The 19,283-nt window shown below is 55.1% G+C and overlaps 1 protein-coding gene across 4 annotated transcripts in view; it reads right to left on the bottom strand.

The window, feature by feature from the left end:
• The window catches only part of CERS4 (ceramide synthase 4), a 32,009-nt gene extending 13,525 nt beyond the window's left edge, over nucleotides 1-18,484 (bottom strand). The window contains exons 1-2 of one of the 4 annotated variants that reach the window (XM_064572010.1): nucleotides 18,325-18,472; nucleotides 12,226-12,295 (exon numbers count right to left, since the gene is read on the bottom strand). In XM_064572010.1, the coding sequence (XP_064428080.1) occupies nucleotides 12,226-12,288 (63 nt within the window). In that variant the 5' untranslated portion in view covers nucleotides 12,289-12,295; nucleotides 18,325-18,472. Of the gene's footprint in view, nucleotides 1-12,225; nucleotides 12,296-18,324 lie in introns of all 4 variants that reach the window. The other 3 variants (XM_054504987.2, XM_045863145.3, XM_064572002.1) reach the window with 3 other exon arrangements.
• Between the last annotated feature and the right edge of the window lie 799 nt (nucleotides 18,485-19,283).

Here is a 19,283-nt window from a genome sequence, read left to right as displayed (position 1 = left end):
GAGGTCTCAGCCCTGGAAGCCCTACCCTTTCTCTCACCTGTGTGTCTGTCCCCTCCTAGCACACAGGAGGGGCTCAGGTGCGGCTGTTACTGGACATTCATGGCCAGCAAGGCCCAGACTTCTCTTCCACTCCCCACCTGACCTCCAACAGACACGTCCTTCCCAGGGGACGGGAAGGAATGAGGCTCAGGGTGGCATTCCTCATCAATTTTCAGTTTTCTCCTTTGGGCCGCAGCTCCTCTGCTCATTTCCTGTGACTCTGCCACACTGGGCCCGGCTGCCCCATCTGAAAAATGGGTACAGCCAGATGGCCTGTTTTTCCAGGCTGTTGTATGGGGCCCAGGGGGCCAGGCAGTTCACCAACACTCCACACTGGTATCACAGCAAGGTGATTCCTGCCTCACCCATTTACCAGGCGAGCAACCTAAGGCAGGCAACCAGGCTGTTCTGTGCCTCCGTTCCCTCATCTGTGAAATGGGGTAACAAGAACCCTTTGCACACGGGGTGGTGGAGTGAGCGCTACGTAGGACTAACTTGCATGTTGTTAGCAGCGGAGAGGGGAAGCTGGGATGAGGGACAGTCTGGGGAGGAGGGGTGCTGGCCTGCATGCAGCAGGTTCTGGAAGGTTCTTCCCAGAACCTCCCTGACCTCTGCAGCTTTCCCTTAAAGCTGTAGCTGGTGAACTCAGGCTGGGCTTGGCCAAGGCCACCGAGGGGTCATTTGGAGAATCACTGAATGAGTGAGTGGCTGGTCCAGCCCAACCAGCCTGAGCCTAAATCCCCATCACCCCTGCCCTGCTCCTAGTCTCCCAGCAAGGCTGCTGTGTCTTCAAGCCTCTTTGGCCTCACTCCCAGCCCTGCCCCTGCCACCTGGGAGCCAGACTCTGATAATCCTTCTTAGTGGTTAAAAATATCCTCAGACCTAGAGAGAGAGATTAGGGCTTTGTGCTGATATGGGGAGGACAGGATGAGCAGAGGATCCCTGTCCCCCCTCGGGGGTCTGACCCCTGGCTGGCTGGACCCCTACTGCTCCCTGGAACTCCGGAATGCCCCCCAGCATGGCCCGGCAGAGCAGGGTTATGCACAGAAGGTTTGTTTTATTTTAAACCTAGCTGGAAATACAGGACTTGCCCAGGGTTGTGAAAAAAGAAATCAATTCAGACTCTAGATGTCTGGGCTGCCCAGGGATGGACACACACACACACACACTCACACACACACACACTCCACCCTCCCTCTCGCTCCTGCAGCCTGGCCTGCTGCCGGGGGTCACCTGACTGCTGTGGCTGGAGGCCCAGGCAGGGAACACATGATGTGCTACGTGGGGGTTGTGTGGCGATAACCACAGCCCCCCCTGCACCGGGCCCCGGCTGCCCCCTGCAGATAGCCTTGGTTCCCGCACTGTGGGCTCTCTGAGCAGAGTCCCTACAGGCTGTGCTCCCTGCCCGGCCCCAGGTGCAGAACTCTGCCTTATACCCCGACCCCTCAAATTTAGACACACTTCCGGGGGCGCCTGGGCGGCTCAGTTGGTTAAGTGTCCGACTCTTGATTTCCACCCAGGTCATGATCTCAGGGTCATGAGATCGAGCCCCATGTCAGGCTCTGTGCTGGGTGTGGGGCCTGCTTAAGATTCTCTCTTTCCCTCTCCTCCCTCTAAATAAATAAATTTTAAATAATTTAAAAAATAAGAAAAATTAAAAAAAAAAAAAGACACACTTCTGCCCTCCATACTCTGGTTCTGTTGATACACCCTCCCACACCCCACCAACTCAACTTATTGCAATGGCTGCTTTCTGGTCTTCTAATTCACCAAGCTCATTCCTGCCCCAGGGCCTTTGCATGTGCTGTGTCCAGCTCCCCAAGCTCATTCCTGCCCCAGGGCCTTTGTATGTGTTGTATCCAGCTCACCAAGCTCATTCTTGCCCCAGGGCCTTTGCACATGCTGTTCCCTTACACATCCCTGTGTCTAGCTCTCATTACTCACATCTCCGCTCAGAGAAACCTTCTCAGATCACTACCAAAGAAGCCTGTGTATTATTCCATCTCCTCACACTGTTTTGTTCCTTCAGCCCTCTCGTCCTACTTGATCTGTTATTTGTTCATCTGCCTCGCCCCAAGACATAAGACTCCTGAAGGCTAGAATGTTGTTTTAGGCATTGCCATATCCTGAGATAGGGCCTGGCACAACATTAGGTGCCAACTAACTGCTAAGTGGATAAATGAATGGGTAGTATAGACACATGGACAGATGGGTGGATGTGAGGACTTCACTGCAGGTGGCCAGACTTTCTAGGAAAAAAAAAAAAAAAACAACCCACGGGCTCTCCTGGTTGGCCCAGTTGGTGGAACATGTGACTCTTGATCTCAGGTCTGCGAGCTCAAGCCCCACGCTGGGTGTGGAGCCTACTTAAAAGAAACCACCTGTTTTAACAGGCAAGGTCAGCTTGATCCCCATAAAGGAGATCCACTGTCGCCCCATTTCGGAATTGGGAAGCCTGAGACTTAAAGCCAGAAGCTGCTGGCCATTCAGCCAGCAAGGGAGAGAGCTAGAACCGGAAGCTCACCAGGGTGGCAAGGGGGCTGCTCTGTACCCGCAGTGGGCTCAGGGCTCACAGGACCCTGTGAAGCCTCCCCGGGCCTGCCTCCACCTATCGAGTTTTCTCCTCCACCTTCTCTCTGTGTTTTCAGCGCACCAGTTGCTCAGCACGTGATTTCTTTTTTAAAAGATTTTATTTATTTACTTGAGAGAGAGGGTGAGCGCATGTGGGGGAGGGAGCAGAGGGAGGGGACAAGCGGACTCCATGCTGAGCCCAACGCGGGGCTCGATCCCACGACCCTGAGATCACAACCTGAGCCGAAATCAAGAGTCAAAGGCTTAACCGACTGCACCACCCAGGCATCCCTCAGCGCATGATTTCTTAACTTCTACACCCCTCGGCAGGCTCAGGGGCTTAGGTGAGCTGGACCAGGTTTCCCAGTATCTCCAGCCCACTGGCCACGCTCTTCAGCCCTCCCACTCCCCTGGCTGCACCTTCTCAGAACCACCCCTTGGCAATGCTCCCAGCCCCCAAAGAAAACACCCACCAGTGGGACCATGAGGATCACTCGCAGCTGCCTTGGGCTGGTCGCGGGCCCCCCTGATGGCATCTGCTCCCTCCTACGGACCCCCTGCACCCCTGCATTATCCCACACCCAGCGCTGGGACGCCCATGAGCTCCCCCCATTGGTCCGACGTCCAGGACTTTGCATCCGCCTGCCTTCTGCCTGAAATGCCCTGCTTCAATGGGCCAGTTCCCACTTGTCTTTCAAGAGCTGGGTCAGATTCTATTTCCTCCTTAAGAGGCCTGCTCTGCCTTTCCCACACTCAGCACAGGCCCTCCCCACAGCCTTGCCAGCCCCACCGCGCCCCACCCCGGGGCCTTTCTTCGGAGGTTTCTTCAGCCCCGGAGCTTAGAGAGCTAGCTGACTCTGAGTGTCCCCCTGGACAGTGAGAGCCAGGAAGAGACCTCTGGGGTCCCCAGCATCACTTGGTGTGTGGGTATATTGGGGGGCGGTCAGTCAGGGAGGTTTCAAAGACCAAGAAAGGAGAGATGATCAGGTCTCTTGGAGTCTGAGGGGGAAGGGAGCAGTCCTCAGTCCCAAAGGCAAGCGGGGGCAGCGGGATCTAACAGTTACCCGCACAGGGACTGATGAAGCTTACAGGTGGGGGATAAGGGGAGCCCACCTGGGCCATTAGAATAAAAACAAAAATACAGCTTTTTTGAGGAACCCCTGACATACAAGAAACTGCACATTTAAAGTGCATGATTTGATGTGTTCTGACCTATGTTCACACGTGTGAAATTGTCACCCCCATCAAGATAATGAACATATCCATCACTCCCTGGATTTCCCTGTGCCCTTTTGGAGTCCGTCCCCCTCTCCCTTCCAGTGAAAACTTGCAATCTTGATGTCCAACAGTTGGGGATCAGAACCTCAGGACTCCATACGAAGAAATCTTATAGTCTGAAAGGCAGAGGAAGATACATCATGGATGGACCTTGAGGCCATTACTTTCAATTGAGGAAGCCAGTCACAACAAGACAGACACTGCAGGATTCCGCTCCCAGGAGGTCCCCAGAGGAGCCCCATCCATAGAATCAGGAAGTAGATGGTGGGCGCCAGGGGTGGGAAGTCAGTGTTGCATGGGGACAGTCTCAGGTTGGGGAGATGAGAAAGTTCTGGAGAGGGATGCACAACAATGTGAATGTATCAATACTGAACTGTACACTTAAAAATGGTCAAGATGGTAAGTTTTATGTTATGTGTATTTTACGACAGTTAAATTTTTTTTAAGGGGATGAGGAGGAGAGGGAGAGAGAGAATCCTAAGCAGGCTCCATGCCCAGCGTGGAGCCTGACCCAGGGCTCGATATCACGACCCTGAGATCATGACCTGAGCTGAAATCGAGTCGGATGCTTAACCACCTATGCCACTCAGGTGCCCCCAATTATTTTAATTTAAAAAACTACTAAAGGAGGAGCACCTAGGTGGTACAGTCAGTTAAGCAACTGACTCTTGGTTTCAGCTCAGGTAGTGCTCTTGGTGTCGTGAGATTGAGCCCCACGGGGTGGGGGTGGGGGCTCTGCACCTTGGAGTCAGCTTAAGATTCTCTCTCCCTCTCCCTCTACCCCTTGTGCTCAGGCTTTCTCTCTCTAAAATAAATAAATATATCTTTTTAAAAAATTACCAAAGGGGGAAAAAGAAGAGGAAACATTATGCTCATTGACTTGGGTTGGAGGGGGGTGTCAGGGAGTTAAAAAAATAAAAGCAAAATTCGGGGAGCCACTAATGGCCCAATAGGTCATTTACACAATGGAAAAGCACCGGAAGGGCGCCTGGGTGGCTCAGTTGGTTAAGCAACTGCCTTCGGCTCAGGTCATGATCCTGGAGTCCCGGGATCGAGTCCCACATCGGGCTCCCTGCTCAGCGAGGAGCCTGCTTCTCCCTCTGACCCTCCCCCCTCTCATGTACTCTCTCTCATTCTCGCTCTCGCAAATAAATAAATAAATCTTTAAAAAAAAAAAAAAAAGAAAAGCACCGGGAGAGCTCGGCTTCCACTGAAGGCAGAGTCAGCCGCATCAGACCAGCCCCGTCGGAGACAACCAGAAACCCTGGACGACATACAAAAACACAACTACCTGAAAGCCCCAACATGGTAGCTACCAGCAGCATCAGGCTATCTGAATTGCAATGAACTGAAATGAAACACAATTTCAAATTCAATTCCTCAGTTGCACACAGCAAAATTTCTCTACTCAATAGCCACACACAGCTTGTGGCTACCAGAGTAGTGCAGATATGGAACAGTTCCAACGTTGTAGAAAATTCTACTGGGTGGTACTGCTCTAGAGTGACCCCAAATAGGGAGTAGTTGGAGGGGAGTCTATACCTGGCATACGGGAGCAACATAGGGTGGGTTTCCCATTTGTACTGCTCTTCACTGGAAATAGAAACTGGCTTGAAAAATGAGAAGAGCCCAGAAAGATCACAATCAATCAATAATGGGACGGAACATGTTGGAAGGGAGAGAGCCAGAAAAAGGAAGTTCCAAATTCTGCACAAAAACTCTGCGCATGTCTCTGCTAAGCCCTGAACCATGCGTGTGCAGGGCAGACTCCAAGCAGCCCAGCTAAGGCTGAAAGAAAGGAAGATAGATTTCACCTGCCACCCACCATGAGGAAAACAGACTTTGGAGCGTGAGTCCAGACAGGTTAATTGCCTGATTTAAAAAAAAAAAAAAAATCAGTGCTCTCCAGAGGACCACAACAGAATCCAGAGTCTCCACGATACATCTGGACAATGCCCAGAATACACCCCCAAATTACTTGATCTTTGGAGAAACAAGACAGCACGAACCATACTCAAGGCAGAAGGAAATTAATGGGAACTAACTTCTGAGGTGACCCAGATGTTGGAAGGAGCAGATCCCGACTTTGAAGCAGGTATTATAATCTATTCAAGGATGTGAAGAAAAAAAAATTAGTTCCTACGGAATGAACGAATAAGAAACCTCAGTGGAAAAGTAAAAAAAGAACCAAATGTAAATTCTAAAACTGAAAAATACAATACTTGCAATTACAAAATCACATGTGGGCTTGATAGCAATTGGAGATGATTGAAGAGTCAACAAATTAGGAGCTAGATAATAGTAAACATTCAAACTGAAGGACAGAGAAGAAAAAACAAAGATTGAATAAAAATGTGTCATCTGGAGGATGCCCGGCTGGCTCAGACAGAAGAGCATGCAACTCTTGATCTCAGGGTCATGAGTTTGAACCTCACAATAGGTGTAGAGATTATTTAAAAGTAAAATCTTGGGGCGCCTGGGTGGCTCAGTCATTGGGTGTCTGCCTTCGGCTCAGGACACGATCCTAGGGTCCTGGGATCGAGCCCCGCATCGGGCTCCTTGCTCCACGGGAAGCCTGCTTCTCCCTCTCCCACTCCCCCTGCTTGTGTTCCCTCTCTTGCTGTGTCTCTCTCTGTCAAATAAATAAATAAAATCTTTAAAAAATAAAAAAATAAAGGTAAAATCTTTATTTACTTGTTTTTTTAAAGAATTCATTTATTTATTTGACAGAGAGAGAGAGCACCCAAGCAGGGGGGACAGCAGAGGGAGAGGGAGAAGCAGGCTTCCCGCTGAGCAGTGAGCCCGATGCGGGGCTTGATCCCAGGACCCTGGGATCGTGACCTGAGCAGAAGCCAGATGCTGAACGACTGAGCCACCCAGGCGCCCCAGGGAGGGAGAGAATCTTAAGCAAGCTCCACGCCCAGTGCAGAGCCTGATGCAGGGCTTGATCTCACCACCCTGAGATCATGACTTGAACTGAAAAAATATTTTTTAAAAATATGAAAAGAAAAGACTCTGTATTTTCTCCCACAGCTACATATATGCATGTGAACTCATGGAAATAGGCCATAAGGATATATAGTCCATGCTCAGGAGAGTTATTACATCAGGAAGTCAGGGAAGGGAGGAGTTGGTCTGCTTATTTTGTGATTCACTGATTTTTACAAGCCATGTTTCATAGCGACTTAAATTTTTATTGTTTTTTAATTTTTAAATTTTATTTATTTGAGAGGGAGAGAGACAGTGAGCGAGCAGGCGAGAGCACAAGAGCGGGGGGAGGAAGAAGCAGACTCCCCGCTGAGCAGGGAGCCTGATGTGGGGCTTGATTCTAGGATGCAGGGATCATGCCCTGAGCCAAAGGCGGCCCTTTAACCGACTGAGCCACCCAGGTGCTCTAATTTTTAAATTGTGGTCAAATACATATAACATAAAAATATACTGTCTTGACTATTTTTGAGTGTACAGCACAGTGGTATTAAGTGCAGTCATATCATTGGGCAACTGTCACCACCATCTATTTCCAGAACTCTTTGCATCTTGCAAAATTGATACTCTGTCCCTATTAAACACTAACTCCCCACTCCTCCACCCCCGATCCCTGGTAACCTCTACTCTGCTTTCTGCTTCTACGGATTTGATGACTCTAGGTCCCTCCTGTAAGTGGAATCATACAGTATGTGTCTTTCTGTGTCTGGCCTCTCTCACTGAGCATAATGGTCTCAAGGTCCATCTTTGTTGTAGCAGGTGTCAGAATGTCCTTCCTTTTAAGGCTGGGTAAGATTCTAGTGAGTGTATATATGAAAAGTGACTTTTTAAATAGGAAATCATATTAGTACAAAAGGAAAATAAAGGTTTCCACTGAAGGGGTGGTTGGCAGAGTAGATATGGGCTCAGAGAGGGCATTTCTAGCTGTCAATGAGCTCCCCACCCCAGCTCAGCATTAAGAAACCAATTCCCAATCAAGATCAGCCCCTTCAGGGGCGCCTGGGTGGCTCAGTCGTTGGGTGTCTGCCTTCGGCTCAGGTCATGATCCCAGGGTCCTGGGATCGAGCCCGGCATCGGGCTCCCTGCTCAGTGGGAAGCCTGCTTCTCCCTCTCCCACTCCTCCTGCTTGTGTTCCCTCTCTCGCTGTGTCTCTGTCAAATAAATAAATAAAAATATTTTAGGGGCGCCTGGGTGGCTCAGTCGTTAAACGTCTGCCTTTGGCTCAGGTCATGATCCCGGGGTCCTGGGATCGAGCCCCGCGTTGGGCTCTCCACTCAGCAGGGAGCCTGCTTCTCCCTCTCCCACTCCTCCTGCTTGTGTTCCCTCTCTCGCTGTGTCTCTATCAAATAAATAAATAAAATCTTAAAAAAAAAAAAAAAAGATCAGCCCCTTCAGCAATGCCACTACCCACCTTCCAGGGTGGAGAGAACTGTGGGTTCCAGGCTGCACTCTGATGGCAACACTTTTCCACCCAACCTGGTCCAACATCTGTCCTACTTCTCCCCCCAGCTGGCCACTGGGCCCTTCTGCTACTCCCTGGTGACGGCTTACATGGAGGCAGGTTCAGGTAGGGCCAAGTAGCTGTAAAAGCCAGGCTGTTTTCTGGGACAGCAGGCCTTGTCCATACACATACCAGGGATTGCCCAACATACCTGGGCTGCTGGTACCATGCCAGGTGTTACCCATAGATGTTTGCCCAGGGTAAGTGCCCTGCCTTCCTACCTTGGAAATGTTAGACATGCCTGCGGAAGATGCTGTTAGCATCCATATTTCTTTTTTTCTTTTTTTTTTTTTAAGAGAGACAGTGCATGCACAGTGGGGAGGGGGGCGTAGGGGAGGGAGAGAATCTTTTTTTTTTTAAGATTTTATTTATTTGGGGCACCTGGGTGGCTCAGTCGTTAAGCGTCTGCCTTCGGCTCAGGTTATGATCCCAGGGTTCTGGGATCGAGCCCCACATCGGGCTCCCTGCTCAGCGAGAAGCCTGCTTCTCCCTCTCTCACTCCCCCTGCTTGTGTTCCCTCTCTCCTCGTCTCTATGTCAAATAAATAAATAAAATCTTTTACAAAATAAATAAATAAAAAATAAATTAAAAAAAGATTTTATATATTTGACACAGAGAGGGCAACAGCGAGAGAGGGAACACAAGCAGGGGGAGTGGGAGAGGGAGAAGCAGGCTTCCCGCAGAGCAGGGAGCCCGATGCGGGGCTCGATCCCAGGACCCTGGGATCATGACCTGAGCCGAAGGCAGACGCTTAACGACTGAGCCACCCAGGCGCCATAGGTAGGGAGAGAATCTTAAACAAGCTCATGCCCAGTGCAGAGCCTGATGCAGGGCTTGATCTCACCACCCTGAGATCATGACTTGAACTGAAATCAAGAGTCAGACCCTTAACCCACTGAACCACCCAGGTGCCCCAACGTCCCTATTTCATGGAAGAACTGAGTCTCGGGGACCCCGGGTCACACAGCCGGGAAACAGCTGGTGTCTGAACTCTGCTCTATACCACTAGGCGCTCGGGATAGACCTGGGCTCACAGAACCTCGGCTCAGCCACAGCAACCCTGGCATTCTTGGAAAGCAGAACCTGCCTTTAGCCCCTGACTCCACTCCATCTCCACCTCTCTACGCTGGACTCTGCCTAGGTCCCCAGAGACACCCCACCCTTTCCTTGGCCAATTGCAGTGGCCAATTCTTTGTCTATGTATCCATGACATCCTATTGCATATAGGACTCCTTGTCTGCCCCTCCCTCCAAGAACTGTGGCGTCCTGGCTCCCCTCCTCTCTGTTCTATCTCTAATGCATGCTGGTTTTCCTCTCCTTTGACCCCAAATCCAGTCCCGGACCCCCACTACCCTCCGCTGTGCCTGGAATTCGCACCCACCTGGAAGCTGCGATCGGCGCAGGCGCACGTTGGGGCTCCGAGTCCCGCAGCTCCCAGGTGTCTCCCCCAGCAAACCTGCTAAACCGAGAGCACCTGCCCCTTGCCCAGACACGCCAGGATCAAGATCAAGTCATCCTGCACCGGAGTGTGCGCTCTTCCTCCCCAGGCTTCTTGGCCAAGGTCACACTTCCCACCCAGTCTTTGGGGACAGGCATGTGGGAGTCGTCCCAGAGCCCTCCGCACTCAGCCCCTCCTCTCGGGCTGCGACGGCGTCCGCCTGCCACGTGACCACCGAGCGGGTCCCTTCCCACTCAGGTCAACAGCTGTGGCCTCCTCGCTGGGCTCCCGGCCTCTGGGCTTTGCCCAGACGGCCCTTCTAACGTGCAGATCACACCCGTGGCTTGAAATCCCGCAAATGCTCCTGCCCCCAGCACTGTGTCCCCCGGCACACCTCTGGGCTTGTGCTCGGTCTGTTCCCCCTATCAGTAATGTCCTCCTTTCTGCCTGCCAAAAGCCTTCCGCTTCTTCAAGGCTCTGTTCTCACACTCGTGGGCCAGAAAGCCCTGCCCCTGGGCTGGACTGGGGGCCCTCCCCTCCGTCCCTCCCACAGCCCGGTCACCCTGCCGCCCCAGCCCTCTCCCGTCTGTGCACCCACCAATCTCCTTCCAAAGCCTCGCTTTGTTTTAAAGCATGCTGATTTTTCAGAAGAAACTTTCCCTCCCTCCCCTCAAGGGAAAGTCGATGTCACTGCGGGCAGTGGCCATAAGACAGATACAATGAAAACAAGATGACATTCAGTCCTGGCCAGTGCTGGATGCTGGCGAGGCTGCCAGTCCGGGTCCGAGCTGTCCTTGTTCAAGGGGAGGGTGGCAAGCGCCTGTCACCTAGGCCTTAAAGATAGAGTGCGGCGTGGGAGGTTCCGGCCTCGAGGTCGCCCGAAGGGAGCGATTCTGTGACCTCTCCTTGCACACAGGCTGTCCTTGGGTTCCACAGATGAGGGAAGTAGTGCCCCAAGAGCTCCTCAGTGGCTGAGACAGGGCTGGGGAGGGACATCTTCGGGGGGGGGGGGCGTCGAGGATGTTGGGGCGGGCAACCTGATCTGGGAACTCCACGCCTGGGCAGGAGTTTGGGGACATATAACCCAGCGGTGGGAGGGGCCAAGAAGAGCCGGTGTGGGAGAATTCCAGGTGTGGGACGCCGAGAAGGTGCCTTCTGAGCACAAAAAGGGGTGATGATGGGGAAAGGCAGGGCCTCGAGGGCTCTGGAGCCCCAGCACCCCCAGACACTGCCTCCCTGCCCCGACTGCCATGCCTCTGAACGTGGGCCCACGCCCTTGTCCGGGTTCCGGGTCACACAGGGGCAAACCGTGACCTTCAGAGTCCACACACCTGGGCAGATCTGCTCCTGCGGGGTGGCCTCAGGCCAGCAGCACCTTCTGTGAAACTGTCCCCGTCCTGTCTGCCTGCCCAGGAAGGGTGCGGAGCCTGTGGAGGGAGCCCGTGAGCGCCGGTCGTCCCCTGGGTGCAGGGCTGGGGTTCCAAACCTCATGTGGTGGAGCAGAGAAGGGTCCCCCACCCGAACGCCAGGCTGTCCGTGGGCCCTTTAAGGACCAGAGGTGCCTGTGTAACTAGAGGCCAAGCTGCACTTCCTCTCAGATGACCCCCTCAGATGGGATGCGCACAGATGCAGGCCTGCTCACCGATGGAGGGCAGGTGGCTGGGGCGTGCAGGCAGGCTGAGCGCTTGTCCCCACCCAGCCCTCAGCAGCACGCAGCTCAGAGGACAAGCCTGTCCCTCCCCCCGACCCAGGGCGGGGGAGACCTCTTGCAGACACCACCCACCCCCACCCGTGGTTCTCAGCCAGGGTCCATGGCCAGATTCCCAGGGTCTGGTCAGATTTCAGAAACATCACTCTAATGCAATCCCCGGATGTCCCCTCGGCCTGAGTCACTATTCATCGCTCTTCCAACCCTTCAAAGTAAGCAGCCTGCTTGTTGCTTCTTCCAGGAAGCCTTCTGGGACTTCCAGGCTGCATCGCGGGTTCTCCATTTGGTGTTTTATTTTGCCTTGTAACTGCCCAGGAACGTATCTCTCTATCTCACCAACGAACAGGGGGGCTCTGGGCAGGCAGTCAACAGGGTCTGATTCCTGTCTGTGTCCACTGTCAGCTCCAACTCAGGCCTCAGTTCCGATATTACCTCCTCACAAGGGCCAAGTTAGATCAGCACAGGTAAGGCAAGAAAGAACGCCTTCGCCAGCTACAAAGCACGATGCTGCTAAAATTTACAAAGGGTGGTGCTTCCGGAATATTTCAGTAATAATAGAGGCATCCAGTCTCTGTGTCCTGGGCAAGAATGAGCTACTCTAGATGAAAGCCAGTGGCTGGAAATGTCCACGTAGTAATGGTTTCTAAATATTCTGTGCCCAACATCTAGGCAGTATTTGAGCAATGCTGTGTGCAAACGACTTACGTTCTGGTTGGATTTCCCAAAGTCCCAAGGCACGACCTCTTCACCTATTTCCAGAAGTTCCATCAGTTACCTGCACGATTACCGTCCAAGGTTGAAACAGATTGAAACGGGTGAGCAGCTCCTGCCCTGTGGCTTGCTCCTGTCTCAATCCAGAAGTTACTGCAAGCATCTTTGATATTTCATCAGTGCAAATGCCACGGTTCTGACCATACCCGCCACCGCCCTCCCACCCCCGGAAAGTGCTCTGAAAATCCTCAGCCCTAACAGTCAACTTCACCAAATGTGGGACCAACAACTCAGGCGTGTAAGTAAGAGGCCTCGTTCCCTGAGCTCGTCCCACAGGCTCTTAGATTTAATGAGCACCTCCTATTCCGTGCATCGCAATATGTCTGTGGAGTCATGTAAATTTCATGGCGTAAAAAAGGCTACAAGCTTCAAAATTCAAAATCAGTCCCTCGCCAGAGAGAACTACCTGAGAGGAAGCATGTGCCTGGGTACAACCCGACACCCCCTCTGAGAACCGCCTCAGTTTGCAGACCCGGGGAACCTCTCGACTCCCAGTGCACGAGAAACTGGACTTTGGTGTTAGAAATGAGCCATCTGGGGTGCCTGGGTGGCTCAGTCGGTTAAGCAACTGCCTTCGGCTCAGGTCATGATCTTGGAGTCCCGAGATCGAGTCCCACATCGGGCTCCCTGCTCAGCAGGGAGTCTGCTTCTCCCTCTGACCCTCTCCCCTCTCATGCTCTCACTCTTCTCTCATGTAAAAAAAAAAAAAAAAAGAAAAAAGAAATGAGCCATCTGGAAAACAGCACTGGGAACACATATCTAAAGGGTCATGGCATTCGCCCGGGGTTCATGGTCTATCAAAAAAACCTTCTTCTTATTCAAAAGTGAAAGATTCGAAATCTAGGAAGAGGGGAAAAAAACAGGACCACCTTAGAGAGGCTCCGCCCCCCCCCTTACTCTCAACATGTTTGTGGAAAATTCTAGGAATATGTGGGAAAGTTCTAAGTGTCCTGACTCAGGGTCTAAATTGCCACCAACTGCTTCCAGGCTCTGGTTAGGCTCCCCCAGGAAGCTGCGGGGGGGTTGGGGGGGTGGCCAGCGCCAGGTGCTTCTGTGGTCCGCATTTTGCAGCTGCGTAAACTGAGGCACAGAATCACCCAAGGGCAAAGAGGAGGAGGCAGCGGGCTGGGATTCAAATGTAAGCCCGCCCGTCTCTAAAGACTGCTCCTTGTCATCACCGCACAAACGTTTATTGTGTGCCTGGAGCTGAGGTCCTGGACAGGGTGAGGGTTGGGGGCGGCAAATACTATACATTTTATTAATTTATTTCATTGTGCTGGATAGCGGAGAGAAAAATAGGGCGGGAAAAAGAGATCAGGAATTGGGCAGTGGGGGATGCGATTTTAAACAGGAAGGTCAGGATGGTCTCCTTAAGAAGGTGATACTTGAGGGGCACCTGGGTGGCTCAGTTGGTTAAGTGTCTGCCTTTGGCTCAGGTCGTGGTCCCAGGGTCCTGGGATGGAGCCCCAAATCGGGCTCCCTGCTCAGCAGGAAGCCTGCTTTTCCTTCTCCCTCTGCTGTTTTGTGGCTTGTGCTCTCTGGCTTGCTGTCTCTGTCAAATAAATAAATAAAATCTTACAAAAAAAAAAAAGGTGATGCTTGAGAAAAGAGATGAGGAAGCCATGGGCATAGAGCATTCTAGATAAAGGGAACAGGTTGTGCAAAGGCCCTGAGGCTAGGCCACGGGCAGTAGCTTCAAGTGATCGAGACGAAGCCCAGGGGCTGGAACAGAGGGCCATATGAGAAGAGGTGCTGGCAGGGAGGTGACAGCCTTAGATTAAGGCCCACCCTAGTCAACATCTCAGATGGAAAAATGAGATCCAGAGGCAGATGTTTGCAGAGCTTGTCCTGCCTACTCTCCCCTTCTGTCACTGTCCTTGTCCCCTGCCATCTCCTAAGAGTGTAGTTAGACTCCCTCGCTCCAGCTGTAGCTCCATGGCGCCTGCCAGGCTCATTGTCATAGCTGAGCCGGGGCCTAAGGGAGCTGCCCTGAGGTGCACCCATCCCTAGTTTGGAGAGGGGTGGGGTGGGGAGGACAGTGGTGGCCACAGGGTCCTGGATCAGCAGGACCACTGATCTCTTTGATCCAGAGTCTAAGGCTCTGAATCCTCTCATTAAGGCTTCTGAGGCTTGCTAAGGTTTGGAGGCATGCTTGGGTCAGCGGTGGGGGTGAGAACGGTGACCAGATCCAGGTGGCCAAGCCCTCGTCCACATGCACTGTGGGGGTGGGGGGGGTGGGAGGGGGGAACTCGAGTCTTTTCCCTTCCACCTGGAAAGGGAGTGACAGCAGGCTGATGGTGCGACCATCCTCAAAATACAGCTGCTTTGGTTTTTGCTGCCTGCTATCCTCGCATCTCTGTCCCCTCCCTGAGAGTATCCTGCTCCATACCCAACTCTGTGCCCTGCCTGGCCTGCCCACCCGGTCACTGCCGCTGCCTGCCTCCCCCCACCTCCTCCCTGCCTTCATACCCCCTATCTGTGCCCTCTTCCTGGCTACTTCACTTTCTCGGGGAAGTCTTCAAGGTCAGCTGAGCCCCCATCACGGGAAGAGGAAGACTTGCCCACCGGGAAAAGGGGTGGATTCTCTTCCTTCCTCCTGCCAGCCTCCTGCACCATCAGGGTTCCAGGAATGACGCCCCAACCCCGCAAATTGCAAAGCAGTGGGGCTCCGCAACCTCTTAACCTTCAAGCCAGGACCCTCCCAAGGTCTGCTGTTGTTGGACTGGGGCACCCTGAGACCTTTGCTCTCTTCGTCTGCCCCTCTGCCCATGCTCCCCTTTGTTCCCTCTGATCCAGCCACCCTGGCCTCCTTGTTATACCTCCAACATGCCAGGCCTGGTCCTGCCTGAGGACCTTTGCACATGCTGGTGCCTCTGCTTGGAATGCTCTTCCTCCAGATGTCCACCTGGCTCTTTCTCATCCTTCGGGTTTCACACCCACTCCCCCACCTCCCTGCCTCTCACAACATTAGCTCCATGAGGTAGAAGCAGGGAAGCTTGTGTTCATTGCTCAGCCCGGTGCCTCCCACTGCAGGCACTTCATAAATATGTGCTGCATGAATAAATGACAGACACAGGGGCAGAAGGGAGGTGGGGCGGGGGGGGGGGACAAGCACAGGATAGCGGGGTTCTTCAGGGTGGGCTGGCACCTCAGAGACACAGTCATGGGGTCCTGGGGCAAAATATGGGGTTGGGAGCCCAAGATGATGGGGCGGGGAGAGAGTTGAGCTCCTGCGCATTCATTGTGGGGAACTGGTGGGACAGTCTCATATTAACAAAGGTATGAAGTCGAGATCGAAGGAGGAGAAAGACCTCTATGCCACTCTGGTCAGAGCCCATTCAAGTGTGGCAAAGAGCCCATTCTGAATGGCTTGGGATGGGGTGGGAAAGACAGCCAAGGGAGGAAAATCCCTACCATTGAATTATTTAAGCAGAGGATTCAGAAACTCAGCTGAGCTGACCATTTCCTCCTTTTTGAAGCCCTTGCTCCCTGGCTTCTGGCTTGCCACCTAACTGTTTCCTTGCCTCCTCTCTCTGCCCAATCCCCCCAGGTGCTGATGCCTCTCAGGCTCCAAGCTTGCTTCTTCAAAGCCCACCCTGCACCTCGCCACCATCTGGGTGTCTAGCAACATCACAATTTCCAGATGCACCGGAACCTGCTCCCCAAGCGGCTGCCCCACCACCCCCACTTCCAATCTCTCCAGGATCCATGCACTTTTCCCTCATCCCCACCTCCATCTCGATCTGGACCAGCGAGGTTGCTTCCAGTCTGGTCTCTTAGCTCCTGCCATGCATCCTGCAGTTTCTCCCCTCCACATCTCTGTACCCTGGTCTCTCTGCCCTGTTAACTCTGAATCATCTTTAGTAACCCACCAATGATCACCTCCTCCAAGAAGCCTTCCCTGGGGAGGGTGAACCAGGCCACTCCTCCGGGCTCCCTCCCCCCAGACATCCAGGCACCTGCTGTTTTACCAGGTGCTTATTAGCACCTGGGCGCTGTGTTCACCTCTGAGGTGATGACTGCTATTATTCCCATTTTACAGGTGAAGAAGCTGAAGCAAAAAGGAGGTGAAGTCAGTAGCCTGGGCACCAAACTTAAGCGGGCAGGACAAGGTCAGAGGCAGCCTCCAGAGAGTGGGAGAGAGGACAGCCTGTGGTGCTCAGATAAGAGGAGCCTGTCCCCGGGCACCTTTGGCATCCCGAGGGTGGTGGGAGGCCCACTCCTGCTCCCCCCCACCCCCCCGGCCAACTACAGGAGCCCAGCGGCTTCTGTGCCAAGCGATCACTCCAAGCCAGGCGCTGGGCCAACCAAACACTTTACACGCCTGACTCACTCAGTCTGCAGAAGGCCCCGGGTCTGGAGGTGGGCAGTTACACAGTGCTCCCATTTCTCAGTGCAGGAAATGGGGGCTCATGACGCTGTGAACTCGCGCTGGCTCTGGCGGCCTCCCCCATTCTCTCAAGGCCCCGGAGGCTGCCACTGTTTTCAGCCAAGTCCTTTCCTAGCCAAGGCTTCCTTTGATCAGAACAACACTCCCAGGGATAGGTTCTACTGACCCATTTTACAGATGGGCAAACCGAAGCCCAGAAAACTTTCCCCGGGGTCACAAGGCCAGTTCCATGACCAAGTCTCCCAGCTCATTTCTACTACCTCTTCCCTCCCCTCTCAAGACACCTCCACTGGGAGTAGGTGAGCTGGGAAAGCCGGCAAGAAAGGTCCTGGCTTGGCCTGTGGGGACCCAGGTGGCTGAGTCTCCTGCCACCCACACCCCAGCCATCTTTATTCACAGCAGCTGCTCTTGGAAGGGGCCTGAGTGGAGACCGGGGACCCTGGGAGCTTCTAAGGCAACCCCATACTCCAGAATATCTTTCTCGGGCAGCCTCCCTAAAAGAGGACTGGGGAGAGCTTGGCCCCTGCACTCAACGGCTGGAGACCTTGCCTGGGTGTAGAGTGGGTCTCCAGGAGCCTCCCCCATCAGGTGGCATTTCAGAGGTTTTGCAAGTCAGACAGCCACGACAGCCCCACCCCACCTGCTTCTCCCTCAGTTTCCCCATCCCAGCAAGCAAAGGCCCCTGCATACTCCCAGCTGCCAGGGCCAGAAATCTCCTCCGCGCAGGTTCATTTACGCCCCACTTCTGAGCAGGCAGGGAACGCAGAGGATGTTCTTCTGCCAGAATGCACCCCCCCCCCGCGTCACCCCCTGTCCACCACCCCTTCCGGTGGGGGACAAGCCAGCAGCCTCCTCCCGGGTTTCCTCCCATCCCTCCTGCCCACAGCAGGGGATCTTCCTAAGACACAACAGGACCGGGTTACTCACTTTGCTCTAAGCCTCCCGTGGCCCCCCCAGACTTGAGAATGGAATCCACTCACTCCCCGCCATCTTCGAGGCGCGGGCCAACCTCCCCCCACTTCCGAGCCTCCCTCCCGGCGCTTCAGCCACGCTGGCCTCTTTTCTGCCCTGCAAACACACCAGGCTGGGCCCTACTTCTAAATCTCGCTGCTTCCTGGGCCTCAAAAGCCCTCGCGGGCTGGTCCACTCAGGCCCGAATGACACCTTCTCCGAGAAGCGCTCCCTGACCCTTCCTCCATCTCCCCGAGGTGTTGTCCTCCCCGCACTTAGCGCGGGCTGGAGTGATCGGAGCCTGTTTACACGGTGGCTAGCCGTCTACGCAGCCGGGCTGCGAGGTCAGGGCGCCGGCCGCGTCCCCAGCGCGGGCACTCCGTACGGTTTCCTTGGCGTCTGACCCACACTCGCGTCGCGCTCCTCGCATTCACCCACCCGCACTCCCCCGCGTCGCCGGGCCAGGCTCGCCCCCACTCGCTCCTGCCCGTTTCGCAGCCGCGTCCCCGGCGCTCGGGGGAGCAGGGCTCTCTCGGGGCGGCGGCCCGGGGCCTGGGACCGGATGGGAAGCCCCGAGAGGCCGAGAGGCCGCCCCGGGCGGGGTGAGGGGGGGCCGGGGCCGCCATGGCCGCGGAGGCGGGGCCGGGGCTCGCCGCGAGCGTGGCGTTCGGGGCGCGGGGGCGCTCGCTTACCTGGGGGCGCAGGCGGCGGGGCGCACCGGGGGTGGGCGGCAGAGGCGGAGGGGAAGGAGCACGCGCAGCCCGCACGCGGCCGCCGGACTCTGCTCCCAGCGCCGCCTCGGCCGTGGGGCCCGGGGGTAGGCTGGGGTGGAGGGAACGGGGCGGGGCCGGGGCGGGGCCGGGGCGGGGCCCGGCGGGGCGCGGGGTCCTGGCGGCGCTCGGCCCTCTCCGCGGACTGGACCGCTTCCTGGACCCCCGCCCCCGCGCCTAGCTCCGCCCCAGACCCGCCCCCCGGGCCCGTCCCCCCGCCCCCCCGCCCCCCCCTCCGGCCCGCCCCCCAGGCCCGCCCTGAGGCGCGCCTGGCCGAGAGCCAGCCTCAGGTCTTTTGCTTGCGCCTTATCTCTCGCCTTTGAACCCAGCACCGCGGCGCTCAATCTGGCCCAGGGTTCTGTTCCGTTCGCTGCACGTCCGCCCGATCCCCTCCCGGGTCCCCTCTTCTGGCCTGGCTCTGACCCGTGCATCTGCATTCACACCGCGGGCGCCCTGATCCGCTGGAACTCACGGCTGGCGGGGCGTTGCTGGGGGAGGCCCGGACTCCGTCTCAGGCCTCAGAGGCCATCTCGGGTTCCCCAAGCCTGGGGACTTATCCCAGCTCGCAGACCAAGCCGCCCAACTCGCGGTTGGTGAGGCCGAAGCGCGCGCAGGAGCCAGCTGCCCAGTTGGGAGGTTGGGGGGTAGTGGAGGTCAGCCAGCCAGGCAGAGGCTTCGATTTGGTGGGGTGCAGGGGTCAGGAGGCAGAGCTGTGGAGATAGGCCGGCGTGGGTGGTGGTGCAGCCTCGGGCCCTCTCTTGCCAGGTGGAAGCGAAAGGGACCCAGGATCAGCAGCGCGCGGGAGCGGGGAGCCTGGGCAAGCCTTGAATGAAAGACAATCCTGGATGAGGCAGAGGTAATCTGTGAGCACCTGTGCCGCA

This window comes from Mirounga angustirostris, unplaced genomic scaffold (assembly GCF_029215605.1).
Source record: "Mirounga angustirostris isolate CCGP_5_RB_7025 unplaced genomic scaffold, mMirAng1.0.hap1 SCAF_1, whole genome shotgun sequence".
NCBI classification, from domain to species: Eukaryota; Metazoa; Chordata; class Mammalia; order Carnivora; family Phocidae; genus Mirounga; species Mirounga angustirostris.
This window is presented reverse-complemented; position numbering and strand designations above follow the sequence as displayed.